At 43.6% G+C, this 27,917-nt stretch overlaps 2 protein-coding genes across 7 annotated transcripts in view; one reads left to right on the forward strand and one right to left on the reverse strand.

Annotated features, from left to right (window-relative positions):
* The first annotated feature begins 1,154 nt into the window (after positions 1-1,154).
* Positions 1,155-27,862, forward strand: POLG (DNA polymerase gamma, catalytic subunit). 3 transcript variants are annotated; one of them, XM_083586276.1, is made up of 23 exons: positions 1,155-1,177; positions 2,356-2,977; positions 4,622-4,808; positions 6,031-6,198; positions 8,013-8,159; positions 8,464-8,543; positions 9,535-9,717; positions 10,397-10,548; positions 11,482-11,605; positions 12,749-12,973; positions 14,502-14,622; positions 14,937-15,002; positions 15,536-15,640; positions 16,576-16,736; positions 17,206-17,259; positions 18,375-18,492; positions 18,899-19,034; positions 19,722-19,968; positions 21,061-21,183; positions 22,249-22,417; positions 23,533-23,741; positions 24,328-24,488; positions 26,178-27,862. In XM_083586276.1, the coding sequence occupies exons 2-23, from the start codon at positions 2,394-2,396 to the stop codon at positions 26,240-26,242; spliced, it is 3,585 nt and encodes a 1,194-aa protein (XP_083442402.1). In that variant the 5' UTR covers positions 1,155-1,177; positions 2,356-2,393; the 3' UTR covers positions 26,243-27,862. The 3 variants fall into 3 exon arrangements, with proteins under 3 accessions (XP_083442402.1, XP_083442403.1, XP_083442404.1); XM_083586277.1 differs by having other exon boundaries at positions 1,156-1,168; XM_083586278.1 differs by lacking the exon at positions 1,155-1,177 and adding an exon at positions 1,270-1,472 and having other exon boundaries at positions 2,355-2,977.
* The window catches only part of FANCI (FA complementation group I), a 28,609-nt gene continuing 26,580 nt past the window's right edge, over positions 25,889-27,917 (reverse strand). For 2 of the 4 annotated variants that reach the window (XM_083586241.1, XM_083586242.1), the window contains exons 38-39: positions 27,112-27,237; positions 25,889-26,692 (exon numbers count right to left, since the gene is read on the reverse strand). In XM_083586241.1, the coding sequence (XP_083442367.1) occupies positions 26,627-26,692; positions 27,112-27,237 (192 nt within the window). In that variant the 3' untranslated portion in view covers positions 25,889-26,626. Of the gene's footprint in view, positions 27,238-27,917 lie in introns of all 4 variants that reach the window. The other 2 variants (XM_083586239.1, XM_083586240.1) reach the window with 1 other exon arrangement.

A 27,917-nucleotide genomic window follows, 5' to 3' on the forward strand; every position in this document is an offset into this window, starting at 1 on the left:
TTTCACATCAGCTTTGCAAAGGGTTCTGGGGCACATTGTCCGCAGGGAGCATTGGCCAGGCCATCAGGGCAATGTCTCTGCCCTCTTTGGAGAGCCTACCTTATAACAGACCCATCATCACGAACAGCACAAGGGCCAGCAAATGATTTCTTATAGAAGATTCCTCAGGTTTCTGTAGCTTGAAAGTTAGCAAAGAGTATTAAATATCAACTTAGTGTTTTTATTATTAAGAAGCAGACAACACTGCCACCTGGTGCACAATAGGGAAAATACTTCCTGGTGCAACAAAACTTAAGCACCCCTTAAGTTCAGACTAAGTGCAATTCAGACGACTACGCATCCTGATTTGCTTGCACAAAGCTCAGGCACAGGTTAGATTATATCCAGTCTTTATTGAGCATTTTTCCTGATTTGTTTGCAAGGAAGGTCAGTCGACGCTGAGCATTCATCCTGATTTGCTTGTAGGCTGTTTACACGCCTTCCCACACTTTCCCACGGTCACATGCAGAGGCGTAAACTGTTACGGAGTTGCGCGCCCTGTTGAGCGCACGAAGACTTCCAGCGCAATCGTGTCTACTCAGAAATGACTGAGTCCAACGGCGCTTATTGGGGCAACAGCGAAAATGCAAAGGTACCAAATGTTAGCCGTGGAGAACAAGGGGGTTGCTTAATTACGGAAGCCAGTGATTGTTGCCAAGATGGTAAAAAAATATATATCTGCACAGAAATCGCGACTGCATAAAAGCAAAAATACACTCTTGCCAGTGGCGAACCTGCAAGCCCTCTCGACCGCGGCAGGACTCGAACCTGCAATCTTCTGATCCGAAGTCAGACGCCTTATCCATTAGGCCACGCGGCCGCGCTGGATACAGGGTCTCCGCTAGACCTATAGGAACTTGAGAAGCAGGAAGCTGGTTCTGAAGCATTTTGGGAGATACCATTTCCTAGCGAGTGTCAAGGGGGGGAGAGGGGAGGAAGAAACTAGGGGTGGGTGGGAAACAAAACCAGCACAGCCTCTGTCTGAGGCAAACTCATTGCTTTCTCTTTCTTCTGCTTGTCCTCTCAATATTTGGGCTGTGTTTAAGACGCGAAAGGAGACTTTGGTAGCTTCCATATAATAATCCCCCCCGTGTCGGGCGAGCTCACCCCAGTCGCGCGCCGGCGGAAGGTTCGCCTCGTGAGCTCTGGGGCGGGGCGGAGTTTGGGGTCGTGGGCAAAAATCACCTCATGGTGTTTTGGGGGCTTCGTGTACCCACGAAAGGGGGCGGGCTGTGGGGGCTGCTGTATAGCTTCTTCCCCCTACCACTACCCTATTTTTGTGAGGAGGGGCAGCCCATTTTTGGGGAGGGGGTAAAATAGCCCAATTTAGGGAAGGGAATAATTTGTGGGCGCCCCTTTTGGGTTGGGGTGCTGGTGAGGATAATAAATATTAGCTCCTTTAGGGGGCATGGAAAAGAAGCTAAACTGAGGGGGTAGGTAAATTTTGAGATAATCTGTAGATATATCTCTTTTTTTCTTTTTTGGAAGGGGGGGGTGGGAATTTGGGAATCAGAAATATTTTCTTATGCCCTCTGGACGTTTGGTGTCCAAAGTGGTGTTGGTGGTGTTTTTACTGTGTTTTTAATATTCAGTCAGGAGCCACCCAGAGTGGCTGGGACAACCCAGTTAGATGGGTGGCATATAAATACTAAAATTACTGTTATCATCTCAAGAAGACAAGTATAATCATCATTGTTTTCATAGAATTCTAGGGTTGGAAGGGGCTGCTCTTAGCAGTCACAGATATTATGGACTGCTTTTCAGTTTCACCCTCCAGAGGGCTCGGGACACCCATATTTATTTATGTGGCACATAGTTAAAACTAGGGAGCTCTCTCCCACAGAAGATAGTGATGGCCACCAACTTTGCTTTACAGCAGGATGAGACAAATTCATGGCAGCTCTCCGTGGCTAGTGGCTATGATGGCTATGCTCTGCCTCCACAGCTGGAGATAACAGTGCTTCTGAACACCAGTCCCTGGAAACTGGGGGGGTGCTCTAGTGCTTGCTTTCAGCTTGTAGCCTTCCCAGAAACATCTGGCTGGCCACTTTGAGAACAGGATTCTGGGCTAGATTGGCAGTTGCCCTGATCCAGCAGGCTCGTCTTCCATTCCTATACATACCCTCATTTGATAGTCATTTGACCAAAGTCATTTTGCAAGCTTTGTGGATGAGTGAGGTTTTGAATCCTTTGTCTGAATCTGGAACACTTATCTAGGCGCTTCACAAGTTAAACACTATGTACCGGCATCTTGGGCAAGAAGATAAAATTCCACACTAAACCTCAGTTCTGTTAATACTTTTTGTCTCCTGATAGATCTTCTGTATCCTCCATGCTGCTCATTTCTAGTGAAGATGAAGCGCTTGGTGTGGAACACAGGTCCATTTGGATTACGGGGAATGCAGAGATGGTCCTCGGGTTCCTCTGCCAGCCGCCTGGTTCAGGAGGAGATGGCACAAGATACTGGTTCTGGACCCAAACAGCAACGCATCAATCCACTTGGCATCCAGATGCTTTCTAAGCATCTTCATGAGCAGATTTTCCGGGGTGCCCAGATTGAATATTCAGAGGAAGACATCCAGAAGAGTGTGGCACACTTGCAGAAGCATGACTTGTGGGGCAAAGAGACAACTACTCTTCCTGATGTGGAATTGCAGCTGCCCCAGTTGTATGGGGCCAACATCGATGAACACTTCTGCATCTTGGCACAGAAGCAGAGCCTCCCATATCTGGAAGCTGCTAAGGAACTTCTTCAGTTTGGGATCCCACCAGTGCCCCAGGAGTGGGCTTGGAAAGCTGGGTGGACACGATACGGACCCAGTGGGGAGAAGACAGCTGTTGATTTCCCTGATGAGCGGGCCTTGGTGTTTGATGTGGAAGTGTGCATGAATGCAGGCCAGTGCCCTACGCTTGCAGTAGCTGTTTCCTCAAATGCCTGGTAAGACAGCTCTGGTAGAAGGGTGAAAGTTTTTGTTCCTACAAACTTTGTATAAAAATAGAACCTATTAGGCATCAACAACATGACCTAGTCAGTGTCCTGCTACTTCTGCCTCCAGTGTCCCAAATACTTTTTTCATTGTTCATTGGTTTATTCCTATATACCACTTTTTGGCCAAAGGCCCCGATCAATCAGCATCTCACATCTATTAGACCACTTCCTGTTCTTATTCAGTTCTAGGTCTCATACCATAGGGCAAGGCTGGAGAGCCTCAGTTCCGTGCAGCCCTCTAGGTCTCTTTCTGGCCCTTGAAGGCTACACTGCTCACTGGCCCTGCTTCATATCCCCCCCTTTTTTTTTGAATGATTGAAATGTGTCCTTGCACTTTGATAATGTTTCTTGCTTTCCTGTAATTAGCTTATGGTACATAAGTACAATTTGTATTTGTATTGGTTTGCCTTTGGTCCCACCCACCACTGGCATGTGGCCCTCAGAAGTTTGTCCAGAGAGAAATGTGGATGTGACCCTTGGGCTGAAAACTCCCCTCCCGCTTATACATCATGCTGTTATCTTTTCTTCTGGAGTTCTGTTGTTGAAAGAGTGCCAGAATGAGAATAAATGTTTCCACCTAGAGTTTCCTGGGCTTTTGTAAAAGAGCAAGAACAAGAAACTGTGCTTATGAAGAGACAATTAATGTTGTATTGGGGGGAGGGGGTTGTGTAACCTTCCTTTATATATTTGGAGGAAGCCCTCTTTGTTGACTCACAAAATTCCTAACCAGATGTGTGGGTTGTGCACAGATGCTGTGGGACGGTCAGAAAAGTGTTAAATTAGAACACTGGAGCTCTCACCTCCTAAGCTTGTTCAAAGCAAAGTGAGAATTGAAAAAGAGGCTGTATTTTCCTTGTTTTCTTAAACTTCTAAAGAACTTCATCTTATGAATCCTAATTTAGCCATCCCTTCAGTACACATATACAATATGTGGCCCATGTTAAATTAAAATTTTAAAATAAAATAAATAAATGCTGGTGGTGATTCAAAGTGTTTTTACCCTGCTCTTCAGTTGGAAAAGCCCACAAAGCAACTTAAAAATTAATAAAATAACACATTATTTGCCCCTATGCTTACAAAGACATGGCAAGAAAGCAAAAAAGGGTTTTGGGAGGGAAGAGCCAAACAAGAGGCACCAAATTCTTGATGTTAGGTTCTTATTATGACCATGTCCTTGTCTTCTCTGGCAGTGTGATAGCTGCTGGGAACCTGATCTATTTGAACACTGCTCTACATGGTTAGTCATCTGTGTGAATGTGCCCATTTGGTTTGGACAAGCTTTACACACAGCAGGGGAACCCTCCCCCAAAGCACAGGTACTCCTGTGGTGTGATCTTAAGTGTGCTGGCTCCAGAGCATCTCCCACACTAAGTTCAACAAGATTCATTCTGTAGTAAATCTTCTTAGGATTGTAACATTTTTCCCCAAAAAAATGAAATTGATATGGGTGTTAAAATGAGTGCAATGCTGCACTGTTCTTTCTGAAATTACTAAATTTTCAGATATAGAAAGAAATGAAGGTGGATTCAGGTGTTCTGTCGTGCCCTGGAAAGGGTGCTTTAATTCACACGGCTGGGTGTGTTTTCTCCCCAGGTACTCCTGGTGTAGCAAGCGACTGTTAGAGGAACGGTACACCTGGTCCAGCCAGTTGACTCTGTCAGATCTCATCCCTCTGGAAACAGGCAGCAGCCTTGCCAAGCAGGATTGGCAAGAGAGGCTGGTGGTGGGTCACAATGTCTCTTTTGACCGTGCGCACATCAAAGAACAGTACCTGATTCAAGTAAGTCATCTTTGTCTTCCAGTCTTTTCTGCTTACTTTCTTCTTGTATGCAAGCTGTTATTGGTGGCTGAAGGCTAGATGTTTGTGGTAACATGTATCAATTCAGTTGTTATCATAGCCATGAGCCATAACTTAGGAAATTGCACAACAAACAAGATACAAATAAATACTTGTAGAAATGAAGCTTAGCAGATCAAATATTAGATCTGTATTGGAGCAAAATTTTCCCTGCAGCAGTTAGCTAGGTTTTTTTAATATTACAAAGTCCCTGTGAAACTTTGATGCTGCAGCTGCAAACAAAGCAGCTGTCCTTGTTGGTTGTTTGTCCAATGATAGAGCTATGTTTTCTGCTATTGCCTTGTATCTTTAAAACCCAGCCATTGCTTCTCTGCAAACTGCTGTCAGGAGGGTACTATTTGCAAGGGAAAATCCATACATGAGGAGGAGGGGTGATTAATGTTTCATTCACCTGCTGCTTTTCTTTCCAGCAAGCTTTCAAGCTCCTCTTTGGATCAGATGTATGAGTCTGGAATTCTAGCTGGAGAAAAAGTGGTTGTGGGAAGGAGCTGCAGGTGGAAAGAGGCAGAAGAGGGAAGGGTTAAGCACCACCCCTCCCACCTGCTCCCCACTCTGATGCTGCTTTGCAGGGGAGAAGCTGCAGTCAGAATTTCAAATCCTCAGGGTGGAGATAGAATGTATAGTTTGGGTATGAGCCGTTTGGCTAGAATTTCACCTGATAGCAGGGTAGTTAAATTGTGAACTCTGAGTTTGAATCTTGGCATCACACCCTGCCTGTGATCCCTTCCTGAGGTATCTATATGGCTTCTGTTGGTAAGACATGATGCTGAACTTGACCCTCAGTTGACCTGCTCCTGAACATACAGCATAGCAAGTTCTATGTAATACTCTTTTATCCTCCAGGTTGCCTCACTATTGTTGCTTACTGGATTTCCTACCTGCACTTCACCATGTGGTCCCAAGGCAGGCTATAACAATAAAAAAATATACCTGTAACTTTAAAACTAGTTAAAATCATTTACAATAGGAAGAAGAGGGTTGGCCCTCATAGTATATATCCTAGATGTTGTAGGCTAGGGTATAAAGAGGTGTCTTTAGCATATAACAAGCTATACCATGTTATTTTTTTGTTTGCCATGTATGGCTCTTTGTGTAAATGAGTGTCGAAATGGCAGTGTTTGTGACATTAAAACAACTCTTTCAGGGCTCCCAGATGCGTTTCCTGGACACCATGAGTATGCACATGGCCATCTCCGGGCTAACAGGATTCCAACGCAGCCTTTGGATGGCAGCAAAACATGGCAAGCGAAGAGGGCAGCAGCAGGTGCAGCACCATATCAAGAAAACACGGAGTAAAACTGATGGCCCTGAGGTGAGTTGGAAAGGCACAGAGGAGTTGCATGCTAATCCCTCCTTTTCTTCACAAGGCTGCCCCAATTTATATCTATAGGGCATGCAAAGCGGCAGCACTAGATAAGATGTAATGTACTCCAGGGTACAGTCATACCTCGGGTTACAGATGCTTCGGGTTACGTACCGTGCCAAACCCGGAAGTACTGGAACGGGTTACTTCCGGGTTTTGGTGCTTGCACATGTGCAGAAGCACTAAATCACTCTTTGCGCATGCGCAGAAGCACCAAATCGCAACCCGTGCGTGTGCACACATGGCACTGTGGGTTGCGAATGTGCTTCCCGCATGGATCACGTTCGCAACCCAAGCGTCCACTGTATATTGAACTGGAGGTGTCGTCCCCCCCCCCAAAGAGCAGAAGGCAGTTTGGAAGAAGGATTACTGCTTGTGGTCTGGATGCTAGCTCCTCTTTGGTCTCCGGTAAACAGATTTTTAGGATTTTCGCTAACAATATAAAACTACCGTATTTTTCGCCCTATAGGACGCACCGGCCCATAGGACGCACCTAGATTTTGGGGGGGGGGATAAAGGGGGGGAAATTATTATTTTTTCCCCCCAGGCGCGGGGCTGGGGTGGGGGAAGCCCGAGCTTCCCTCTCCCCCAGAACGGGTCCTCTACATTCAGCAACCTTGATCAAGTCATACTTATATAAAACATGGGAATGAGCGTGTCTGGCCTTGTTGGATTGTTGTGAGAATGAAATGAAGGTTGGAAGGCACTTTGCAGAACTAAATTTCATACATACATGACACTTGAATAACTGGTTTTTAATACTCTGTCCTATGAGATGAGTGGAGAAAGAGGTAGATAGGGATGTCATTTTTATACCTGAGGTTACATTAGCTGGGACTGAACACTTTATTTCTCTCTTCCAAAATAACTAATTGCCCTCCCTTCCTCATAATTGCATGTCTTAATGTGTACAATTTTGTCTCTTACTAAAGTTGTAAAATGCAGTTCCACCACCATGGGGTTTTTAGTAGAAGACTGACAGAGATCACCATAGACAGTTGGGGGAATTTTTTTGGCAAAAGCATTCTGAATTGGTAGTAGAGGGGAGAAGTGCAGAGCCAGCATGGAGGAGATTGGCAACATCCTAGATGTGCGAAAAGTTTTGTTAAGTAATATGAACTTCTGTTGCCTCTTGCATTGTCATTGTTTCATAGGCAATCCTCCGATAAAGGCCTGCCAAACTATAGCTATATTTCTGTATGGATGCCACAGTAAGTCTGATCTACAGATACATCAGAATGAGGTGGTGGAGGGCTGAGATGGTATAATAGATGGCTTTACTTTAGACAGAGTGATCATATTTTTTAAATAGTCACCTATATATTTTTTAAAAAATACATAAATAGAAAACAAACTTCGTTGACAAAAGACTAGGTTAGAACCTTTCTCCCTACTGTGCTATTTTTCCCTTGGCAGGAAGGATTTTTTATTTTATTTTTTGTACAGTAGAGGAACATTCAAAATTGGAATTATTTTTCTGCCGTAATGCAGTTCAAGATACCATCTCAACTTTCTGCCGCCTCATTCACATGTGTAGACGAGGCCTCCTAGGACCTGCCATTTTTGTAAAGATCCTGGACTGTGTAGATGTTCTGTGTAATTCTGAGGGTTAGAACTAATCATAATGGAAGTCTTATTCCTATAGATTGAGGACCCAATCTGATGGTTTCTTAAATGTTTTTAAATGCTTTCCATCCAAAAGTGGGCATTTTGGGGGTTTGTGGACTAGCTAGTCATTGCTCTGTTGCCTTACTACCTTGCAGATTGCCTCCTGGGACTGGGTGAACATTAGTAGCATCAACAATCTAGTAGATGTGCATGCCTTATATGTTGGAGGCCAGCCACTGGAGAAAGAAGCCCGGGAACTCTTTGTCAAAGGGAGCATGAATGACATCAGGAATAACTTCCAGGTAGGGAGATAATCTATAGGATGGTACTTTTTAAGGGAAGGAATCAAGGGACCACTGCTTGGTTGTAGAGCATATTCTTTGCATGTAGAAAGTTCCATGTTTAAAGTGGCATGTCTAGTGTGAAGGAAAGGGTCTTGGTATACCTGGGAAAGATGTATGATTTCAATCTGGAGCTCTTTTGCCAGTCAGAGGAGAATATTAGGATAGACTGACCGATGGTGTGACTTAGTAGAATGTGGCTTTTGATACAGGTGTACATAATTTATTCTCCCATTCCCTCTATTCTCTCTGTCTCCCTTCCAAGGACCTGATGAGATATTGTGCCCTTGATGTCCAGGCTACTTACGAAGTATTCCAGGAGCAGCTTCCTCTCTTCTTAGAAAGGTGAGTATTTGGGGTGGGGGGTTCTGAAATGTGGAATTCTTTTTTATGGTGTGTCCATTTATGAGATAGCTTGCTGTGGGTTAGCCAGTAGTGTTAGGTTGCCTTTGTGTGTCAGAAGCATCTTAGGGACAAGATGGTGTTAGATTATCAATAAACCCCTTTACACTTTACCTTGCTAGGGATTCTGGTCTCACCTTTCTTTAGATACAGATAAAACTTGCAAGGTTCAGCATGGTGGTAAAGTATCAGTACAAATCAACCAGTGTTACAATTTTGTAAGAAAGAAGCAAGAAGCAGTATCTCCCCAAACATCTTAATCCTTCAGAAGTGGTACAAGTGCATATACAAAATTTCTCAGTGAAAGAAACACAGATAATAGTTAACCAGAATTTACAATGCACGTTGGAAAACTGAGCCAAATAATTCTGGGAGTTACATCAAACAACTTATCATATTAAATAAAATGTCTGTTGTGACAGGCAGGGAGAATGTGAGGGGAAAGTTTGTACAATGCAAAAACCTTGGGGGTGGGAGTAGGCACAAAATGTATTGTCTCTTGTGGAATCTCATTCCACTAGGTGGAAGGAATAGCCCTGGCGGGCGATCTGTCCTTGCAGACTGCCCAGTGTCAGTAGTAAAGAGTACACTTTTGACTTTGCTATAAAAAAAAGAGTGTCCCTTAATTTGCTTCATTGGAATGAATGACATCCGTGCACATATGGGAGAGAGTGAAGGGGTCCATCTGTTACCCAGATCAGTGCTCTCAGCTATTGGACCTTGTTCCTAGCAATGTGGCCTCAGCCTTTCATCTACATGGATCCATCCTTGGTTCTGTCCATTGGTCATGCATAGTGTTGACAGGCTCTTACGATCTGCTTCCATTGTATGCTAAGGTCTAGTTTACAGATGCCTAGTTTACATAGCTTAGTCCAGTTGCTTACAACATTCTGGCTCCACTCTATTATTACCCCCTTTTCTGTTTCTTGGTTAGGTGTCCCCATCCTGTCACATTTGCAGGGATGCTGGAAATGGGAGTCTCCTACCTTCCTGTCAATCAGAACTGGGAGAGGTACCTAGATGAAGCTCAGGTCACTTATGAGGAGCTGCAAAAGGAGATGAAGAAATCCTTGATGAACCTAGCTGACAATGCCTGCCAGCTGCTTCATGAAGAAAGGTGGGGGTATTATCATAATCACTGTTACAGTGCACTGTTGCTTAAGCCAGAGATTCATAATTGGTGAAGACCTGGCTCTCCATTAAGCAGTGGCAGGAGAGAACACTATGAAGCAGAAACGGAGCTGGAAGGAGGATGCAGCACTCAACCCTCCCTCTGGTTGGGGTCCCAATTGCATGCTTGCTACATCTCAGGGAAACTCAGCTGAGGAGGTAGACCAGGACAGAACATGAAATGGGGAAATGGGGAAGAGTTAAGGATGCACGCACATCTGCCACGTCTTCCCCTCATCTTTGCAGTTGGAGAACTGGGTTCTCAGACCACAGTTTCAGCTGACATTTAGTTCTGGCATTAAAATCTGTAGTATGCTTGAGGGTGGGGGGCAGTTCCCCTAAAGGAAGACTGCAAGGTTGAGATAGAATTGAGACTGCGGGTTTTGTGAAATGCAATACTGTTTCATTAAGCAGACTACTACTTAGTAAAGGAATTTGTTTGACGCAGTTTCAGCAGTGCCAAACTGAGAAGTTGTTACTATGACATGGTGGAGAAAAGTACCTTTTCAGCTCCTCTCCTTTGCTGTAAATAATCAGGAGCTTGTAGAGCAAGATCTCATTGATGGAAATTGAAAAAAGTATTCTTCAAATTAAGCTGTGGTATTTGGTCTGATGTATCAAAACAGGTACAAATGTGATCCCTGGCTGTGGGATCTAGAGTGGGATCTCCAGGAATTTAAGCAAAAGAAGAAGAAAATTGGGAAGAAGAAGAATGAAGATGGTAATGATGAACTGCCCAAAGCCGTGGAAAAAGCCTCCATGCTGGAGTGGCAGGAAGGTAAGAGCATCATCATAATTGACTACTAGCTTGCTAGCACACAGCAAATCACAGATGTCCCCACTGTCTACTGGCAGTTGTAATCTTTCTCTCCTAAATCTTAATCAGAAAAAGAGAGAAAGAATATACCTTAGATGGAATGAGATCTTTTGTCCATCTGGTTTAGCATTGTCCGTACGGATTGGCAATAGCTCTCCTGGGTTTCAGATAGTTTTACCAGCCGCACCTGGTGACGCTAGGAGTTGAACCTGTTAACCTCTTGGATCCAAAGCATGTAATCTACACTTGATCCAGATCCCTTCCGCTAAGCTGTCTTTGCAATTGGGTAGGAGCAAGCATCTTTTAAAATCTTATTTACAAGCCTGAAATACGTACCTCAGCGTGTGTGTATTGCAGGCAGAATGTTTTGCATCCAGCTCTCAAGTGATTTCAAAGTACGATAGTATTACCAGAGAATCTTAAAAAGTCCTGAGATCCCAGAGGTGCTGTTTTAAAAAGGGTGTCTGTGGTGTTGCATTTTTATTTATTTCTTAATTACAGTCTTGGAGGATAAATATGGAATACACAGGTGTTTGGAGTGCAATATAGAGGCAGTGGAGGAACATAAGAGCTATGGAGTGTTATGGAGCTGACACATTTCAGCGAGAAAACATTTCTCTCCTGACCATTAAAGTTACATTTCTACTCTTCTCTAGGCTACTGTGCATTAAACACTCATGTATTTGAATTCCTCTTGGCCATTAAGAGTTTTAGAAATTTGCTAGCTGTCAAATTCTGCTTTGGATTATAGGCTTTGCAGGCCACCAAATAACTGTGTCCACGTAGATTCTTAAGCCCTTTGACGTAATATGTATGCAGTTAGAAAACAGCCTTGTCAACAACTGTACTCATTAAAAAATAATTCCTTTCTGATTTGTTGTATAATGGAAACAGATCCAGGACCCCCAACTGAAGAGGAAGAACAGCAACTCCCTGAGAGCCGATTGTGCTTGGACCGTCTGAAGGAGACTGTAGCTTTGCAGCCAAAGAGAATTCAGCACCTGCCTGGCCATCCAGGGTGTGTTACTAAAGGGAAGTTGTAGACAGTGACCCTTCTAGGACCTTTTGTTCATCTCTTTGTCAGGAAGAAGAATTCCAGTTTAGTCTTCTAATATGTTAGTTTTCAATGTGCATGGATTTTTTTTATATAGATCATTTGCCCACAAGAGCCTCCACCTGTTATCAGAAGTGTGCAGCTTAGACATAGATTTACCCACGTTCCTTAGAAGTAGACCTACTTTACAGTTGGCATTCAAACAAGGGTAAAATAAATTTTAACATTCCTGTCATCCTGAGTGGATGCTTTTTGTCTAAAAGTTAGAACTGTTTGATTTACAAGATGATTGGTCAAACAACCACTTATTTGTCTGAATTATTCCGTTTGCTGTGAACATACAGAATTCCGTTGGCAAGGTCACAGTCCTATGTAGTATAGTGAAGATTACGGGTGGCTAACTTACAACCCATATCCAACCCTCACAAAAGTATTTTATGATCCCTAAGTCTCTCCAAATTCAACCTCTTTTAAAAACGATTAAATTTAATAATGAGTGATGAATAATTATTTTCAATAGTGTAGAATGGCTGGTGGGAAAGTCTCTCAGAAGGCAGCCTTTTGAATGGCAGCTCTGGCCACACCCACTTCTTAACACTGGCCACACCTAGTTTCACACTTAACCCCTCCCCCCAAGGGTTGGCCATAAGCCAGTGCAGCCCTCAGCCTGAAAAAAGTTTACTACTGCTGCTAACGAAGCATAGCATTGTAGAATGGAAGGCCCCCATAATTAATTTCCTGCAATCAGGCATGCTTCTTTGTATTCAAACTCCCCAAGTAGCTGCGTCAGTGCCATCCAGATTATAATGTATTGAGAAGAGAGTCAGCAAGCAGAGTCTCCCATTAGCAGCTCGATTGGAAAAGTTCTCTACTTTAAAAAAGGAGCAGGCCACCTGGAAGCATCAGTGACGGAAAAGGTAGCTTTTGTTAAACTGAGTAAAATCAACTCTGACAGGAGATGTAATTATTATTTAATGGATTTCCATACAGCTCCTTGGTGAAGGCCTTTGAGCAATTTGGTATAAAATTTAATCTGAACAACCAATTATCTAACATTATTGAGGAAAGCTTCATGTTGACTTTGTGGTCTGCTCTCCCCTTGCATAGGTGGTATCGTAAGCTGTGCCAGAGACTGGATGATCCCAGCTGGGTGCCTGGGCCCAGCCTTATCAGCCTTCAGATGAGAGTGACCCCAAAGCTCATGAGGCTCACCTGGGATGGCTTTCCATTGCACTACTCTGAGAAATATGGTTGGGGTTACCTGGTGCCAGGGAGGAGTGACAACCTGCCAGAGGGGACTCCAGATGCTGACTTGCCTACTTGCCCCTTCAGGTAAGAAGTGCATTCTGGGGTGAAGAGAGCAACAGAGCTGCCATGGTCTATAATTGTTGCTAGTAATAATATTATTTGATGCAGTGCAATCAGTGTATGCATTGCATCATACAGTCACAGAAAAAAGATAGGTCCTTGCCCTAAGGAGCTTATAGTTTAAAATTGTTGAGTTTGCAGTGGAAGGCAGCAAAGGAGGAGGTAGGACACAAAGGTAACAAAAGAGGGGGGAATTGTTGATTATGCTTAGTGAATAAAGCACTACTGGGTCTCTGCCACCAGAGCTATACTTGGAACCCAAAAGAGGGGAGAATTGTGAGAGGCACGTTTTAGAAAAAGGATGAAGGTGAGCAAATGCAGTTGCATGCATGGTTCTCCAGGAGATTCACCTCCTTTCGTAGCCCATTTGTTGTACCCTGCAGGCGTGATGATTTTAATCTGCTTCAGACCTAAGCAGTTGCCTCCAAAGACAAGCAGAGAAAGTGCTCTCAGCAGGAGAGAGCATCATTTATTCACTTTGGTACCTTTTAGGGATCGTCCAAGTGGATTTTTCAGGGTGTGTTCTGCAACGTTTATTTACGCAGTAGTCGTGGATTTATGCTGGATTGTCCACACATCATTCCATTTCATTCATTGTTCTGTGATGCTTTCCGGTTCAAAGAAAGGTGGTGGGAAGAGTTCAGTTTTGAAATCAGTGGCTGAAATCAGTGCAAAAGGTTCAGTCTGCCATCTTGATTCAAAATGACGTCCAGTTGTCTCCCAAAATAGATGAAAACATGCTCCTTGATCTTAGGAGCTGTAATGCAAAATTTGTTTTGTTGAGCAGGCCCAAGGTAGATGGTACTTCCTCGGGCTGCCTACAGCTGTGTCCCATTCAGCTGCACTCAGCACACACAGTTCTGGGTATAACAGATTTGTTGAGTTTCCCAGGGGGTCCAAAAGATGGGGGTAGGGCCCCCCACCACTCACAGCTCTTTCTTCACCCCCTCTGCATCCTCCTTTCTTCCTTCTCTTCTTTCAGCCCCACAGTGAATTGCAGTGAGATGTAAGAAATGTTCCCTGGAGAATGACATGTAAGAGCTAGGCCTTGTAAAGCAGGGGTGGGGAACTTCAGGCCTGGGGGACCAAACTCCAGGCCTCTGCCTGGCCCTCCGGACTCTCCAGGCCACTCCATCCTCCAGTTGTTTTGCCTGAGTGGAATTTGTTCATGAATGGCAATAGTGCCTCTTGCTTGTCTGGATGTAGGAATGTAGGTATAGGAACATCTCACTTCTGTATGGCTGAACTATAGCCAATTGCAAAAAGGAAAGCTATTTTTAGGTCTGATATTTGCAAATGAGTAAAGGTGTGAAGTGCTCAACATCCTTCAATGAAAAACTACTTTCATTAAAGTGAGCAGGCCCAGTGCACCAATCTCCTTGTTACATAACATTCTTGTGGCAAAGTTTAGCATTGCTTTGCAAATGGGATCAAGAAACAGAATAATTTGCTGAATTCAGTGAAAGCAAAACTACTTTTCCCTTAACTGTAGGGTTATTGAGCATCTGTACCGGGAACACTGCAAGGAGAAAGGCAAAGAGCAACCTATCTCACTGGACACCACGCTGGAAGAAGAGCTCATGTTAACAGAAAATAGCACTTTCTGGCATAAGGTACAAATTGTCTGTCTCAAAGCTGTCATACATGATCAGTAGAATTATGTGGTGCAGTTCTTGCTAAACTGTACAACTTCAGGTAACTGGTAAAGGCATTGCATAAGTGATTTCTCTCCATATTAAAAAGAAAACTCACTGGATACAGAAAACTAGCATGTCAAGGATGAAGCTAAGCTAGGTTTCTACATGCAAAGAGTTTTTGTTTTTCTCACTTAGGAAAGACCTTGGTCAGATGGGGATCAGGCAAATGAGTAGATGTGGGAGGTGAGAATGAGCTTAGCTGTTAAAGAGATCTCTTTCCCTCATGCCAGGTTGAAGAGCTCAGCCGTGCGGAGATGGAGATGGATTCAGATCCTGTAACCAAGCAATTTAGTGAGGTAATGGTATACCCCCTTGAGAGAAAAACAGTAATTGAGGGAAAATCTGTACTCATGTATTGCCTAAACCTGTGTGCTTTGAGTAGTGGATCTTGGGAGTGCTGGGCAAAAGCCTGAATGAGGGGCTCGTCTGATTGGGGAGGTAGTAGGAAGAGCATTCCCAAATGCCCCAAACCCTTTGTCTACTCCAGCAACCCTGATCTTAGGTAAAATGGGAGGGGAAGAACCATAGCAAATTGATGGCATGAAGCATTGCAGAATTTTGAGAGCAACATCAAGAGTTCCTAGAAAGATGGAGAGGGATCTCTTTTCCCAACTTTTTGGTGACTGTTCCTCTTAAATATGACAGAGGTGGTTGAGGCCCTGCTGGCATGGATGGTAAAAACATCATATCTAATCAAGAATGCTTCTCTAAAATTTTTTGGTTTGCCTTTATGAGGTGGGACATTCCTACATCTTGAGTTGTCTATTTTGTTTTCTTGTACATCCTCGTACATTCAGGTCCAACTAACCCTACATTGGTTTGCCAACAGGATGAGCTGGACCATTCAAAGAGTCGTCCTGATTATCACCATGGCAATGGTCCTTACAATGAGGTCAATATCCCTGGGTGCTGGTTTTTCAGGCTACCGCACAAGGTGAGCAGGAATTTCTTGTATATAGAAATAAATTGATAATTCTCTTGAGTTCAGTAAATTGAACTTTAAAATCAGAAATGCATTAAAGTATATATGCAAGAAAGTGTCTGTGATATATGGAAGATGTTAAACACCACACAGGGAACATTCCCCCACCCCTTGAGTATACACTATTGTTTTCCACTTGATTATTTTTCTTTTTTCTAATATCCTTGTAGGGGGGAAAAATAAGAGTGTAGTTATGGTTTTATAGACCTCTCAAGGCTATGCACCTTTGCCACTGAAATGAAGCCTCTTATTAAATTCTATTGGAAATGTAATATTTCTTTCCTGGATAGAACAAAGTATGTGCTAGAGGTGCCAAGTGTTCAAACTGGCCTGGAAAATGCAGTTTGTGACCTAGAAGTCTTTACAGTGGTACCTTGGGTTACATACGCTTCAGGTTACAGACTCCGCTAACCCAGAAGTAGTGCTTCAGGTTAAGAACTTTGCTTCAGGATGAGAACAGAAATCGTGCTCCGGCGGCACGGCAGCAGCAGGAGGCCCCATTAGCTAAAGTGGTGCTTCAGGGTTAAGAACAGTTTCAGGTTAAGTACGGACCTCCGGAACGAATTAAGTACTTAACCCGAGGTACCACTGTATCCTTATTGCCAGATGTTCTGAGTGGTGTTAAGGATTGTTCCTTGGGAAAGGAAATGCATCCTACCCATGCTCCATGGCATTGCTTCTTTAACATTTCACAAGTGTTAAGGAGGCCATAATCCAGTTGTTGGAGTCGCTGCTGGTTAGAATAGAAGCTGCTGGACTGGTCCATTAAGTTGCCTTTCTGTAAGGCAACTTCATATGTACTAGGGAGGAGGGTTTTATGCTGGCTAATCCCGTTTTATAACCAATACCTTGAGCTAAAGCAAACTTCCATCTCCTGCTGTTAAAAGGATGGGAATGAAAACAACGTTGGAAGCCCATTTGCTAAGGATTTCTTGCCCAAAATGGAGGATGGCACCCTGAAAGCTGGCATAGGGGCCACAGAAGGGACACAAGCTCTTGAAATCAACAAGAAGATCTCCTTTTGGAGAAATGCTCACAAAAGAATCAGGTGAGGGGTGACTTCCTTTGAATTAAATTACCAGTCTGCAGAACTGCATGACAGACTTTACTCCCTGCTCCCATGCTGTATGGTTATAATTCAAATTCTGCTTTCAGTACCAAGGTAAATGTGCTTTTTGTGCCATGAAGCATTCAGTTTGTATACTTTGCTTCAACCTTTGAATTTTAATCTTTGCAACATGAGAGGAGCCCCTCCCCTGAATCATCTTCAATTTGCTAAGAGCTCAGGGGAGGTAGTTTTTTTGGGGGGGGCGGTGCACTTGGTATAGTTCAGTCTGATTACTGGGCTTGTTGAGCCCTGGATAAAACGCTAGCTCAGCTCAATTCTTCCTTTCATGGTCTGCTAAGGGTTTGAGACTTGGTGTGCTCAGGCAAGGAGACAAGGGCCAATGCAAGACATTAGTTCTTTAGCTTCTGCTGTTTGCTTTCTGAAATTTGTTTCCCTTTTGTTTTGTCAGTTCCCAGATGGTGGTGTGGTTGAAGAAAGGGGAGCTGCCTCGATCTGTGACCAGGTACACATACAGAGATGTTCTCAAGGTCATTTTTTTCCTTTTATTTCTTCCCCACTTTTCAGCCAAATTTAGTTACCAAAGTGACTTACAACTAAAATAATGATGATAATAATAATAATAATAATACAATATAATTAGGGATGCATTCACAAGTCTCTTCTGATCTCTGGGAGTAGGTGGTGTGTCTAGGTTCCAAACTTTTCTGTTTTTCTGCTCTTTTTTCAAAGATCTTAAGTCTTACAAATCAGACTGGCAAGTTGCATAGCTGGCAGCTCTCAGAAGCAGCGTTTTTGTTGATTTCTGGTGTACTACCTCTCAGGTTTCCCTGTTCCTCCCTTTTCCAGCTCCTGCGGAAAAATAGCAGCCCTGTTTTGCTATCTGATTTGTATCACCTCCAGCTTTTGCTGCCTGTTGGTGGAGAATCTTTTGAGCTCTGAGCAGACAGAGTTTCTGCATGTTCATGCTGCTCTCCCCTGGCAAGTGTAATGTGTAGCCAAGCTGTAAATTATCTGGGCTGTGAAAGTAAAAGGATTCTGTTTTGGGAGAGCAGCTGATATTCAAAGAATCATAGAATGGTAGGGTTGGAAGGGACCACAAGGGCAATCTAGTCCAGCCCCCTGCAATGCAGGAACCACAGCCAAATAATTCCTGACAGATGGCCATCCATGTCTTTGCTGTTGGGGGGGGGGCTTTATCCCAGATACTGGAGTAATTGTAGGATACATTTCTACTTCTGGCTCACAAAGGACTTGCCTGCTGAGTCTGGTTTATTTAACCAGATTTGCATGCCACTTATTCCTTAAGTCTAGATGGGCTAGTAGCATAACTTGGAATAAGTTCTGCGTTCTCTCAAGAATCTCCACCAGGTTAATTGGGTTTCAAGCAAATGTCAGAGATGTATATTACCTGAACAGTAACAGCCAGTTAAGAGTGATGAATGTTCATGAACAGTTGCTGAACAGCTACTCCAGCAAAATCTTTTAGAACCCTTGGCCTCTGTAGGATGTGTCGGTTTATCTGCAGTCTTAGCTGTTCCTGTCAAGTAGCTACTTAATCACTGGCAAGGCTGCCTTCCTCATGTTATATGAAATGGGCTCATCCTGATGTTTCTGTAGGCACCCAGACTATGACGAGGAGAATAGCTATGGAGCCATCCTGCCACAGGTGGTAACTGCCGGGACAATAACTCGTCGAGCTGTGGAGCCCACCTGGTTGACAGCCAGTAATGCCAGAGTATGTATGGATTTTCTAATGCTTTTTATGCTTACTGAGAGAGAGAAACTGAAATATAGTTGCCCAAAGATATGTCCATCCTGCTTTTCTTGTCCATAATGAGAATTCCAGTCTATAAGAAATAGACACCTTTGGCTAATTTACAGGAATAGAAAAGCCATTCTGGCAAACATAATTTATCGGTTCGTTTATTCATTACTACAAAGTCCAATTAGTTCATTAGCTATTTCGATTTTTGGAGCATTGATTTCTAATTACGAGCTCAGGCTATCACTACTGTAACTAGAAGATTCTGTAATAATATATCCATGAGCAGGAGAGTGCTATTAGCCACTGTGAACAGTGATGGACTAGGGTCTTTGGTTTGATCTAGCAGGAATCTTCTTATGTTCTCTGTGCCTTGCAGACTGACCGGGTGGGCAGTGAGTTGAAAGCTATGGTCCAGGCCCCTTCTGGCTACCATCTGGTTGGAGCTGATGTGGATTCCCAGGAACTTTGGATTGCAGCTGTTTTGGGAGAAGCTCATTTTGCTGGCATGCATGGTGAGCATTTCCACTCACAATGGCCCTTCCCTGTCTGTTCCTTCAGCAGCTGATAGTCAGGGGTATACTTACTGCCTGGGAATATGAAAGCTCTGTTCAACTATCATAGCTAATGCTGTTTTTGAAATACAGTTTTTTATTGTAAATTTTTACAGTACAGTGAGTACGGAAACTGCATATTAGAAATTCCACTTTTCGCCTTCTTCAGACCAACATATCTCTTTAAAATAATTTAGAGGGGTCTAGAGACTTCCATATATTTGTGTCCTGAGCTCACTCAGCCAAGGAGGACAAATGGCTGGCAGTTTAATTCTTTACTGACAAAAGCAGACACTTACAGAAGCTCCTAAGGTGCACAGAATACACATGCACACACACTTCTGGCAGCTACAGAGCTGGCATTTTTCCCAAGTTGTGCCCTGGCTGAACAGTTGGAGCAACAGTGGGGCATCCCCCAGGGCTTAACAACCCTTGTCTGACAGTCTACATTATGGTATCTAGGCAACCATAAGGACTACAGACTTGTTTTTAATTGACATTTGAGGTTCTGAGCTCCATTTTGTATCCAGTGCCATAGTTTGTTCCTGTACAGAATTACGGAGATACACTTGGCCCCGTTTCACTCCAAGGTCCCTTTTGTTCACACCCTCTTCAAGACCACACTAACCCCTTCTTTCCCCACCAAAGGCAGCACGGCTTTTGGCTGGATGACCCTTCAGGGGAAGAAGAGCAATGCCACAGACTTGCACAGCAAGACGGCCACCACAGTGGGGATCAGCCGAGAACATGCCAAAGTGTTCAACTATGGGCGCATCTATGGGGCAGGGCAGCCCTTTGCAGAGCGCCTCCTCATGCAGTTCAACCATCGCCTGACACAGCAACAGGCCAGTGAAAAGGCTCACCAGTTGTATGTTGCTACAAAAGGGATTCGGCGGTAAGGCGCGCTTGGGGAAGAGCCCACCTCTGATTAATCAGTTGGATAGTATCATGTTTGTGCTCCATAGAAATTGCTGCAACCTTGATTTAAAAAAACCTTTGATTAATTAAAACAGCAACTTTTAATTGGGCAATGTATATTTTAAACAACAAAAAAGTGATTAAAAAATACTACTGCCTTCAGTTTTTATACAGTGGTACCTCTGGTTAAGAACTTAATTCATTCCGGAGGTCTCTTCTTAACCTGAAAATGTTCTTAACCTGAAGCACCACTTTAGCTAATGGGGCCTCCTGCTGCTGCTGCGCTGCCAGAGCACGATTTCTGTTCTCATCCTGAAGCAAAGTTCTTAACCTGAGGTACTATTTCTGGGTTAGCGGAGTCTGTAACCTGAAGCGTCTGTAACCCGAGGTACCACTGTTATCTGGAAAGAACCATTCCATCTCATTGGGGGAAATGGCTCTTCTCTGGTGGTGTCTTAGGGTCAGTCCAGTCTAATCAGTATTTCCCTTGTCTTTGAGAATGTCAGTGAACATAGCGATGGGTCAAGTAGACATTGGGTACTTGGACTTTCAAGCAGGTTTTGGTGCAGTTCCGCACCAAAGTCCTGAGTAAGCGTAGCAGTCATGGGATAAGAGGAAAGGTCCTCTTATGGATCAGTCACTGGTTAAAGAATAGGAAGCAGAGCTTGGGAATGAATGGGCAGTTCTCAGAATGGAGAGGTGTAGAAAGTGGAGTCCCCCCCAATAATTGGTACTGGGACCTGTGCTTTTGTTCATAAATGATCTGGAATTAGAAGTAAGCAGTGGGGAGGCCAAGTTTGCTAATGACACCAACTTTTTCAGGATGGTAAGAGGATATTGTGTGAGGAGAGTGGGGATGTTTCTTTCCCAGATCATGTGACTTAGCTCTAAACAGTTTACCCTCAAGGCTATTTGCTCACTCTCAGTTCCTGTTTGGCTCCAACTTGAACTATTGCCTGAACTGCCATGCTGAAGGTCCTACTTAGTTTGGACTTTGGAGGTGTTTTGTGTTGGCAGTTTTGGGTCCCTCCCAACTCCTGTGGTTTCTTATTCCAGTCTCCTCTTACAGCTGCTATCTGTCCGAGGAAGGGGAATGGCTGGTGAAAGAGCTTGGCATCCCCGTAGAAAGGGAAGAGGATGGTTCTGTGTCCCTGGAAGATGTGCGGAAGATAAAGAGAGAAGCAGGAAAATGGTAAGGTGTTTTCTACTGGAAAGTTATGCTTGAGCTAAAGCCAGGGCCGTTGGCACTAAAGTAAAATAAAACTTTTTAAAAAATCAAAATTCTGTGCCATGGTCATCTAAACTCCATACCACAAAAATCTACATGCTTCTGCTCCATTTTACTCAGTTCCTTCTCCTGCTGGTCACAGACAAAGGCAAAAGGTTATGTAGGCCACTGAAGCCTGGCCACTGGAAAAATTATTTAGCCATCCTTGTGGCTTCTGAGTATCACCAAGCACTCTTAGCCAAAGGGTCACAAATGTGTTTTGGAAGATGGAAATCCTTGAGAAGCTGAAGCCTCTCCCTTCTTTCACCACATAATGTCCTCTCTCTCCCTCCCGTGGTGGGGTGGCATATGTGCTGTAGCTATTCAGTCCTCCTTTGGATTTCAGAAAAGTCTCTGGTGCTTTGCAGGTTTATGTGAAACCATAACATAACTGGGTTGTGAACAGCCATGGCCTTTTCTCCAGAAGATGATGTACTTTTAGAGATAACTTTTGACGTTCTTTCTAAAGGAGAGTAACCCAAAACAGATTATCTGTTCGCATTCATGGTCAGGGCATAATTTGTGCAAATTAGGCAAGCTTGAAGCATCCATAGGGAGGAGACCTTCCCCCTGCCCCACCCCTTGCCTGCTCAAGACCAGGCATTTATCTGAGCAACTCTTATCACTGGGCTTTAATGCCTTGCTTTTGATTAACTTGAATTTTTCTTTCTCCACTCTAAGCACTTAGTGGCATGGGACCCAGGGTTTATATTTTGGGTGGTGGCTTTAATTTGTGGGGCCTACAAGTAGAGGCTGCTACAAAACTTCTGCAGTGTAGGTGGGAGAAAGAGAGATGTCTAGTGGAGAAGAAATAGGTGGGCTGGAGTTCCAGCTGCATTTTCCATGCTGCAGAGAAAAATGTCAGGAGGTGGGTAGCTGGTGATGGAGTAAGCACAATCCATGCACCCTGGTACCTGTACCTTGACAGATCCCTAAACAGAAGTCTGTTGCTGAATGACTTGTTCAGCTCTTATGTTCTTCATATTGCAGGTCTCGAAGGAAAAAGTGGGATGTGGTGAACCGACGAGTGTGGGCCAGTGGGACAGAGTCTGAAATGTTCAATAAACTGGAAAGCATTGCCATGTCAGAATCTCCTCGCACCCCTGTGCTGGGCTGCCACATCAGCAGAGCTTTGGAGCCAGCTGCTGTCAAGGGCGAGGTGAGAAGGAACCCTCTTGACTCTGACCTCTTGACTCGGAATTCCAGCCCTTGCTTCATTACAGTGTGTTTTGGTGGCAGCAGTAATTGCCCAGCTTGCATTGCGAGGGTTTTCACTGGAAAGGTGGTATTAAGTGAATGGGAAAGGAAAGATGGAGGTATCTAGCCAATGACCAGCAACATGTAGGAACAGTATTTCATTTAAATTCTCCAGCTGCTGTATGAAGCAGAGCATGCAGCTAAAACTCTTGCTGTTGGGCGTTTTTCCATGGTGTGCTTCATGCCACACAGAGCATGCCAATATTCATGTACATGATGTGATTGTGCATGCTGAAGGGGGCGGGAGGAAGGTGCATTCCTTTCCAGGTCTGTGATTGTGGAGAAAGGCTGAGAATGATTCTGGCAGCCTTCCCATGAAGAGCAAGAGCTGTAATGCAGGATTTCACTGCCTGCAGTGAGTAAAAATCACCACTAGACAACCAGGCAGGGGAGATCTAGAAGGGTTAGTAATTTATTACATAACAACAAAAAAGCAACACGTATTTGCAGGAGGTTGGATAGTAGAAATTGTACACCTAGTAGTGTAAGTCCTAAAGTTACAGTGGTACCTCTAGTTACAAACTTAATTCATTCCGGAGGTCCGTTCTTACCTGAAACTGTTCTTAGCTAGAGGCATGCTTTCGCTAATGGGGCCTCTTGCTGCCGCTGGCACACGATTTCCGTTCTCATCCTGGGGCAAAGTTCTCAACTCAAGGTAACACTTCCAGATTAGCGGAATTTGTAACCTGAAGCGTTTATAACCTGAGGCGTTTGTAACTCAAGGTACCACTGTATTTGCAAGGTGGTTGTGCTTTTTGGTTATCTGTAGGTGGTGTAGCAAGCTATGCCGTGGATCAAGTGTTGGCAACAAGTTGTCTTTTCCATGCCAAGTGCTTTCATTGTATCTCCAAGCCACCTTAAAAATGTGTTTGGCAAATTCATATATTGTGCAGTAATGATCAGGGCTCAGTAGTTTTCAGTGGTTGTGTACATTGATATGCTGGTCATGCTTTTCAAGATGCAGGCAGCCAACAAGAAAAGAGGTTTACAATAGAAAACAGTCTCTCTCTCTTCCAGTTTATAACCAGCAGAATAAACTGGGTGGTCCAGAGCTCGGCTGTAGATTACCTGCACCTGATGCTTGTGTCAATGAAATGGCTCCTTGAAGAGTTCAACATTGATGGGCGGTTCTGTATCAGCATCCATGACGAAGTGCGATACCTGGTGCAAAGTGAGGATCGCTATCGGGCAGCTCTCGCCCTGCAGATCACGAACCTCCTTACACGGTAAGCACCATTTCTGTCATGGCATTCCACAAGCCAATGTTCAGGATATCTGTTCAGCTGGAAAATAAGGGATTGCCTGACAGATTTCTTATAATACTAGCCTACCTTCCATGGCTGAGAGCAAATATATTAAGCACTTGGGAAAGCAACTACATAGAGAAGACATAGTATCAAATTTGGGGTTGTGGGGCTGTCCAAATCCTTGCAATAAATACTTTTTCTGGGTTGAGTGAACAAGGTGTCCATCTCCACCTGGGAGATGTGAGGAACCACATGACCAGCTTTTATAGACTGTCCTCCATTGGTGTGTCACTCCTGTCCTTGCCTCATGTTCCTGTGAGTTCTGGCTGGGGGGAAAGTGCTGACTGTCCGAGGCATTATGCCTCTGAATATCAGCTGCTGGCAATCACAAGTAGAGAGAGCACTACTGCACTCAGGTGAGTTTGAGTTTGTTTGTCTTTAAAAAAGAAAAAGAATTGTAAAAGCATGTGAGGATTTGGGCCTGTAGTTGATGTGATAACTGAAAGCTGACACCTTTCAGAAGAATTTCCTAAATCTGTACTACTTGCATTGCTTGTATTTTCAGGTGCATGTTTTCATATAAACTGGGTATTCAAGATCTGCCTCAGTCAGTGGCCTTCTTTAGTGCTGTGGACATTGATCGGTGCTTAAGGAAAGAGGTGACGATGGATTGTGTCACTCCATCTAACCCAACAGGGATGGAAAGAAGATACAATATTCCCCAGGGTGAGTATTGTGCCACTTTCCTAATTCTAGAAAAGCTAGCACCTCCTTTTCTCACAGAAATATTATCTGAATCCTGTTGTGCTACTACTGAATAATAATTTATGTCTACTCATTGGAATAGCCATATAAACCAGGAGCGCCATATATATTGATCCACTTTGCATATAACACTAAGCCAAACCATGGTTCAGCACCAATGAGTGAGTTCCTGGAATGAAGATCATAGTTGCTGTGCTACTTCCCAGCGAAGGGTAGCTTGTCTCTCATTCTGGATGAACCAGTTTGTCTAGAGTGAGGCAAACCACAAGACTGGCTTCAGATGCAATACGGGAAGCACAGCAGCAAGACTGGCATGAGCACAACAGCCATGATCTGCACTTTGGGAACCCATGACTGTTCATTTGCACTAAGCCATGGTTTTATGTGCTAACTAGACCATCCCCAGTGTATGGTTTTGGCCAAAAACTTGTAAATGTCCTTTTAAAGCCTTCCAGTTCAACAAGGCTTTGCTTGGATCTCCTTTCTCCAGAATTTGTCCTCGGAGTGAGGCCAGGCTTGCACTTGCATGTTCCCTTTGCCATAGGAAGAAAAGAGTGACCAAATAGATCCCTATCTGCTTGTGCAGCACTAGGGCTGCCACTCCTGCTTGTGTTGCTCTGCTACCCCTCTTGTTTACACAAGCAGCCCTCATTCAGCCAGGCCACTCACTCATTTAGATCTCGGGCTTCCTTGTTGTATGTGTGTGTGTCCACATGCAAGTAGGCAGCGGTGACACAGGGAACATGGGAAGGCCTTCCTGGGCCACCTGCCTGCTCACTCACCTCACCTGCTGTTGTCATGATGTTGTTTGTGTTGCTGCCACAAGAACTGCAATATGATAACACCTTACATTTTGGTGCAAGTAGAAAGACAGCCCTATTACCCAGCAGAAAACCTCACTCAAACTTATACTTAGGTAAGTATGCACAGCAGCCTTAGTTTCCCACAGAAAGGAGAGAGTCCATCTTCACAATAACTGTGGGATGTCCCAGTCAGTCTTTGTTTCTTTGCCCAATGTAACATTTTATTATGCTTTGATACATTTGCATAGGGAAGCCGTTCTGCAACATCTGGCTTTCCCATATTGCTTGTTCTCACTCCATCAGCTCTAGGCTTGTTATCCAGCCACTGACTGGAAATAGTGCAAAGGTACAGTGTAAATAACAGAGTGCTTACAAACACTTCAAGATGAAATCTTGTCTCACAAGTAGTAATTATGCTCAGCACTTGACATAATCACTTTTTAATTGGCGTGAATTAATGAGTGTTTAAACAACTTATAACTAAAGCTTGTTAATTATTGAGCTGTAATGGCAATTTTGTTCCAACTATGACAGCTTGCGAAGGAACCACTGCAGGAGAAGGGTTCATGTATTTTATTAAATTAAGCTCTGGCAGGAATCCTTTAAAGCAAATCTTTTAGGGAAAAGGCATTTTAGAAAAATGGCAGTCAGTCCTAGATTTGGGAATATTCTCCACCATTCTCTTGTAATACCAGTAGTTTTGGAATAAACAGTGGTGTTGATTACTTGTTCTAGTCCCTTCCCAGCTTGCTAGCTATTTCAAGATCAACAAGTAGATCTCAAAGTGGTTTTCAGTATCTGTTATGTGGCTGGGGGGTGTAAACATGACTTATTTAATTTCTTTCAGGTGATGCTCTTGATATATATCAACTTCTCAAAATAACCAAAGGGTCATTGCAGAAACAAAAATAGGATGCAAGACTTCAACTGACGGGAAACCCACCAGCTCAGTGAATCCTCCCAGAAGCAGTTTAAGCAAGGAGACCTGCCCAGTCCCTGTGATTTGCGCTTTTTTCACTGAGAAGAGGGAGAAGACTTCGGGGCTATCATTAAAACAGGCTACAGCTGCAAAGGTGAATCACTGACAGAACATCCAGAAGGACAGATTGCACTTTAACTGGGCTGTGCCAGGATGGTTATTCAGTAGCCTGTTGTGGTACAAGCATTCAGAGAATTGCATGTCATTCGTATGGCAAGCAGAAACCTAATTAAAGCCCATCATCTTTCTCCATTAATGCTTCGCAGGGCAAGCAGAACCAAGCTACAGTAGTCACTTGGGAATGACCAAAGCAGCTCTTATTTTTTACGTCGCCTCTTAGGTTTGGGTTCCTGGCTGGTGTTGGATTGGGTAGATGCAGTGCTCTAAAAGAGATGAAAACAAGCTATTAGTAAATGCGCCAGAGGAGTCCTGAGTTACTGAAACACAATTTTAAAACCTGCTGTTTAAAGCAATTTTTACTCTGAAAAACACCTCTGAAAATTAACTTCTGCTAGAAAAGTGTCATGTTCTTCATTTTTGTCATCTCATTAGCATTCATGTATCTTCCTCACCCCCACAGAGGCTGCTGAGACTCAGTGGTGAAATTGAGTAGTCAGGATGATGCAGAGGGGTATTCCCCACACTTCAAAACAAGTTGCCATCGTACAGAAATGGGTATTTACCATTAGCATACAACTGACTAAGCTTCATATGAATTTCATAGAAGGCACTTTGGAAGTACAGATTTACATTTATATTGGCAGAAAATAGATTGCATCTTTTTAGAATGTCTACTACTGACCTGGTCGTTGGCTGGCTCATTCTCCCTATCTTCAGCATTTTGTTCCTGTAGAGCGTTCTCCAAAGTAGACACATTGATACGGAAGTCCCGGGAGGTGCTCAGTTTCATATATTGCATCAGGTTGACCTACAGCAAGCAGCCCAAGGGGTAGTCAGAGTGAAAGCTTGCACCACCTATAGGCATAGCTTATGAAAACTTAAATGTAGAAGCAAAAAAACCAAGTTTATCCACAACTTTTCATCACAAGTTACCTCAAAGCCATTTACATACTGAAAATTACAGAACACAAATAGTATGATATCAGTAGTAAAACCACAGTTGTCAAGGCTCAAAAAGCTAGTGAAAACATGTACTTTTTTGTGCCAAAACTGACTCAGACCATACCGAATCAATATAATAAATATTGGATACATAAAGGAGCAGGTGTCCCTTATTCTAAGATCTATATCCCTGATGAACAGCACTTTGAAGCACAGAAGGAATTTGTCTAATTATTTGCAGAAAAGATTACTAATTATTACAAGCATTACTTTTATTCTTTTTGTCTGTATTCCTTGCAAACTGTAGACACAGGCTTTTCTGGGTTTCATCTTGGGTTCTAACAGACGTGACTCATTACACCAAAGTATTTGATAAAGATTACCAATTACATATACAAAATGTATCTGATAAATGTTTAGTCTATTCAGCAGGGACAGTCCTTCATTTGAATTTCTTAGCTTTTTAAGTGTCAATATAAATAATAATTCAATTTCCTGTTAACTTGCATAATTTTCATGGAATCAGAGTTGGAAGAGACCACGGGG

This window comes from Podarcis filfolensis (genome assembly GCF_964270895.1).
Source record: "Podarcis filfolensis genome assembly, chromosome: 14".
In the NCBI taxonomy this organism is placed as follows: Eukaryota; Metazoa; Chordata; class Lepidosauria; order Squamata; family Lacertidae; genus Podarcis; species Podarcis filfolensis.

Excerpts from the sequence above, each read along its gene's own strand:
- POLG (XM_083586276.1), top strand. The coding sequence starts at position 2,394 with ATGAAGCGCTTGGTGTGGAACACAGGTCCATTTGGATTACGGGGAATG. Across the intron at positions 8,160-8,463 it reads ACATCAGGAATAACTTCCAG|GACCTGATGAGATATTGTGC; the intron begins GTAGGGAGATAA and ends CTCCCTTCCAAG. Across the intron at positions 15,641-16,575 it reads TTTTCAGGCTACCGCACAAG|GATGGGAATGAAAACAACGT; the intron begins GTGAGCAGGAAT and ends TGCTGTTAAAAG.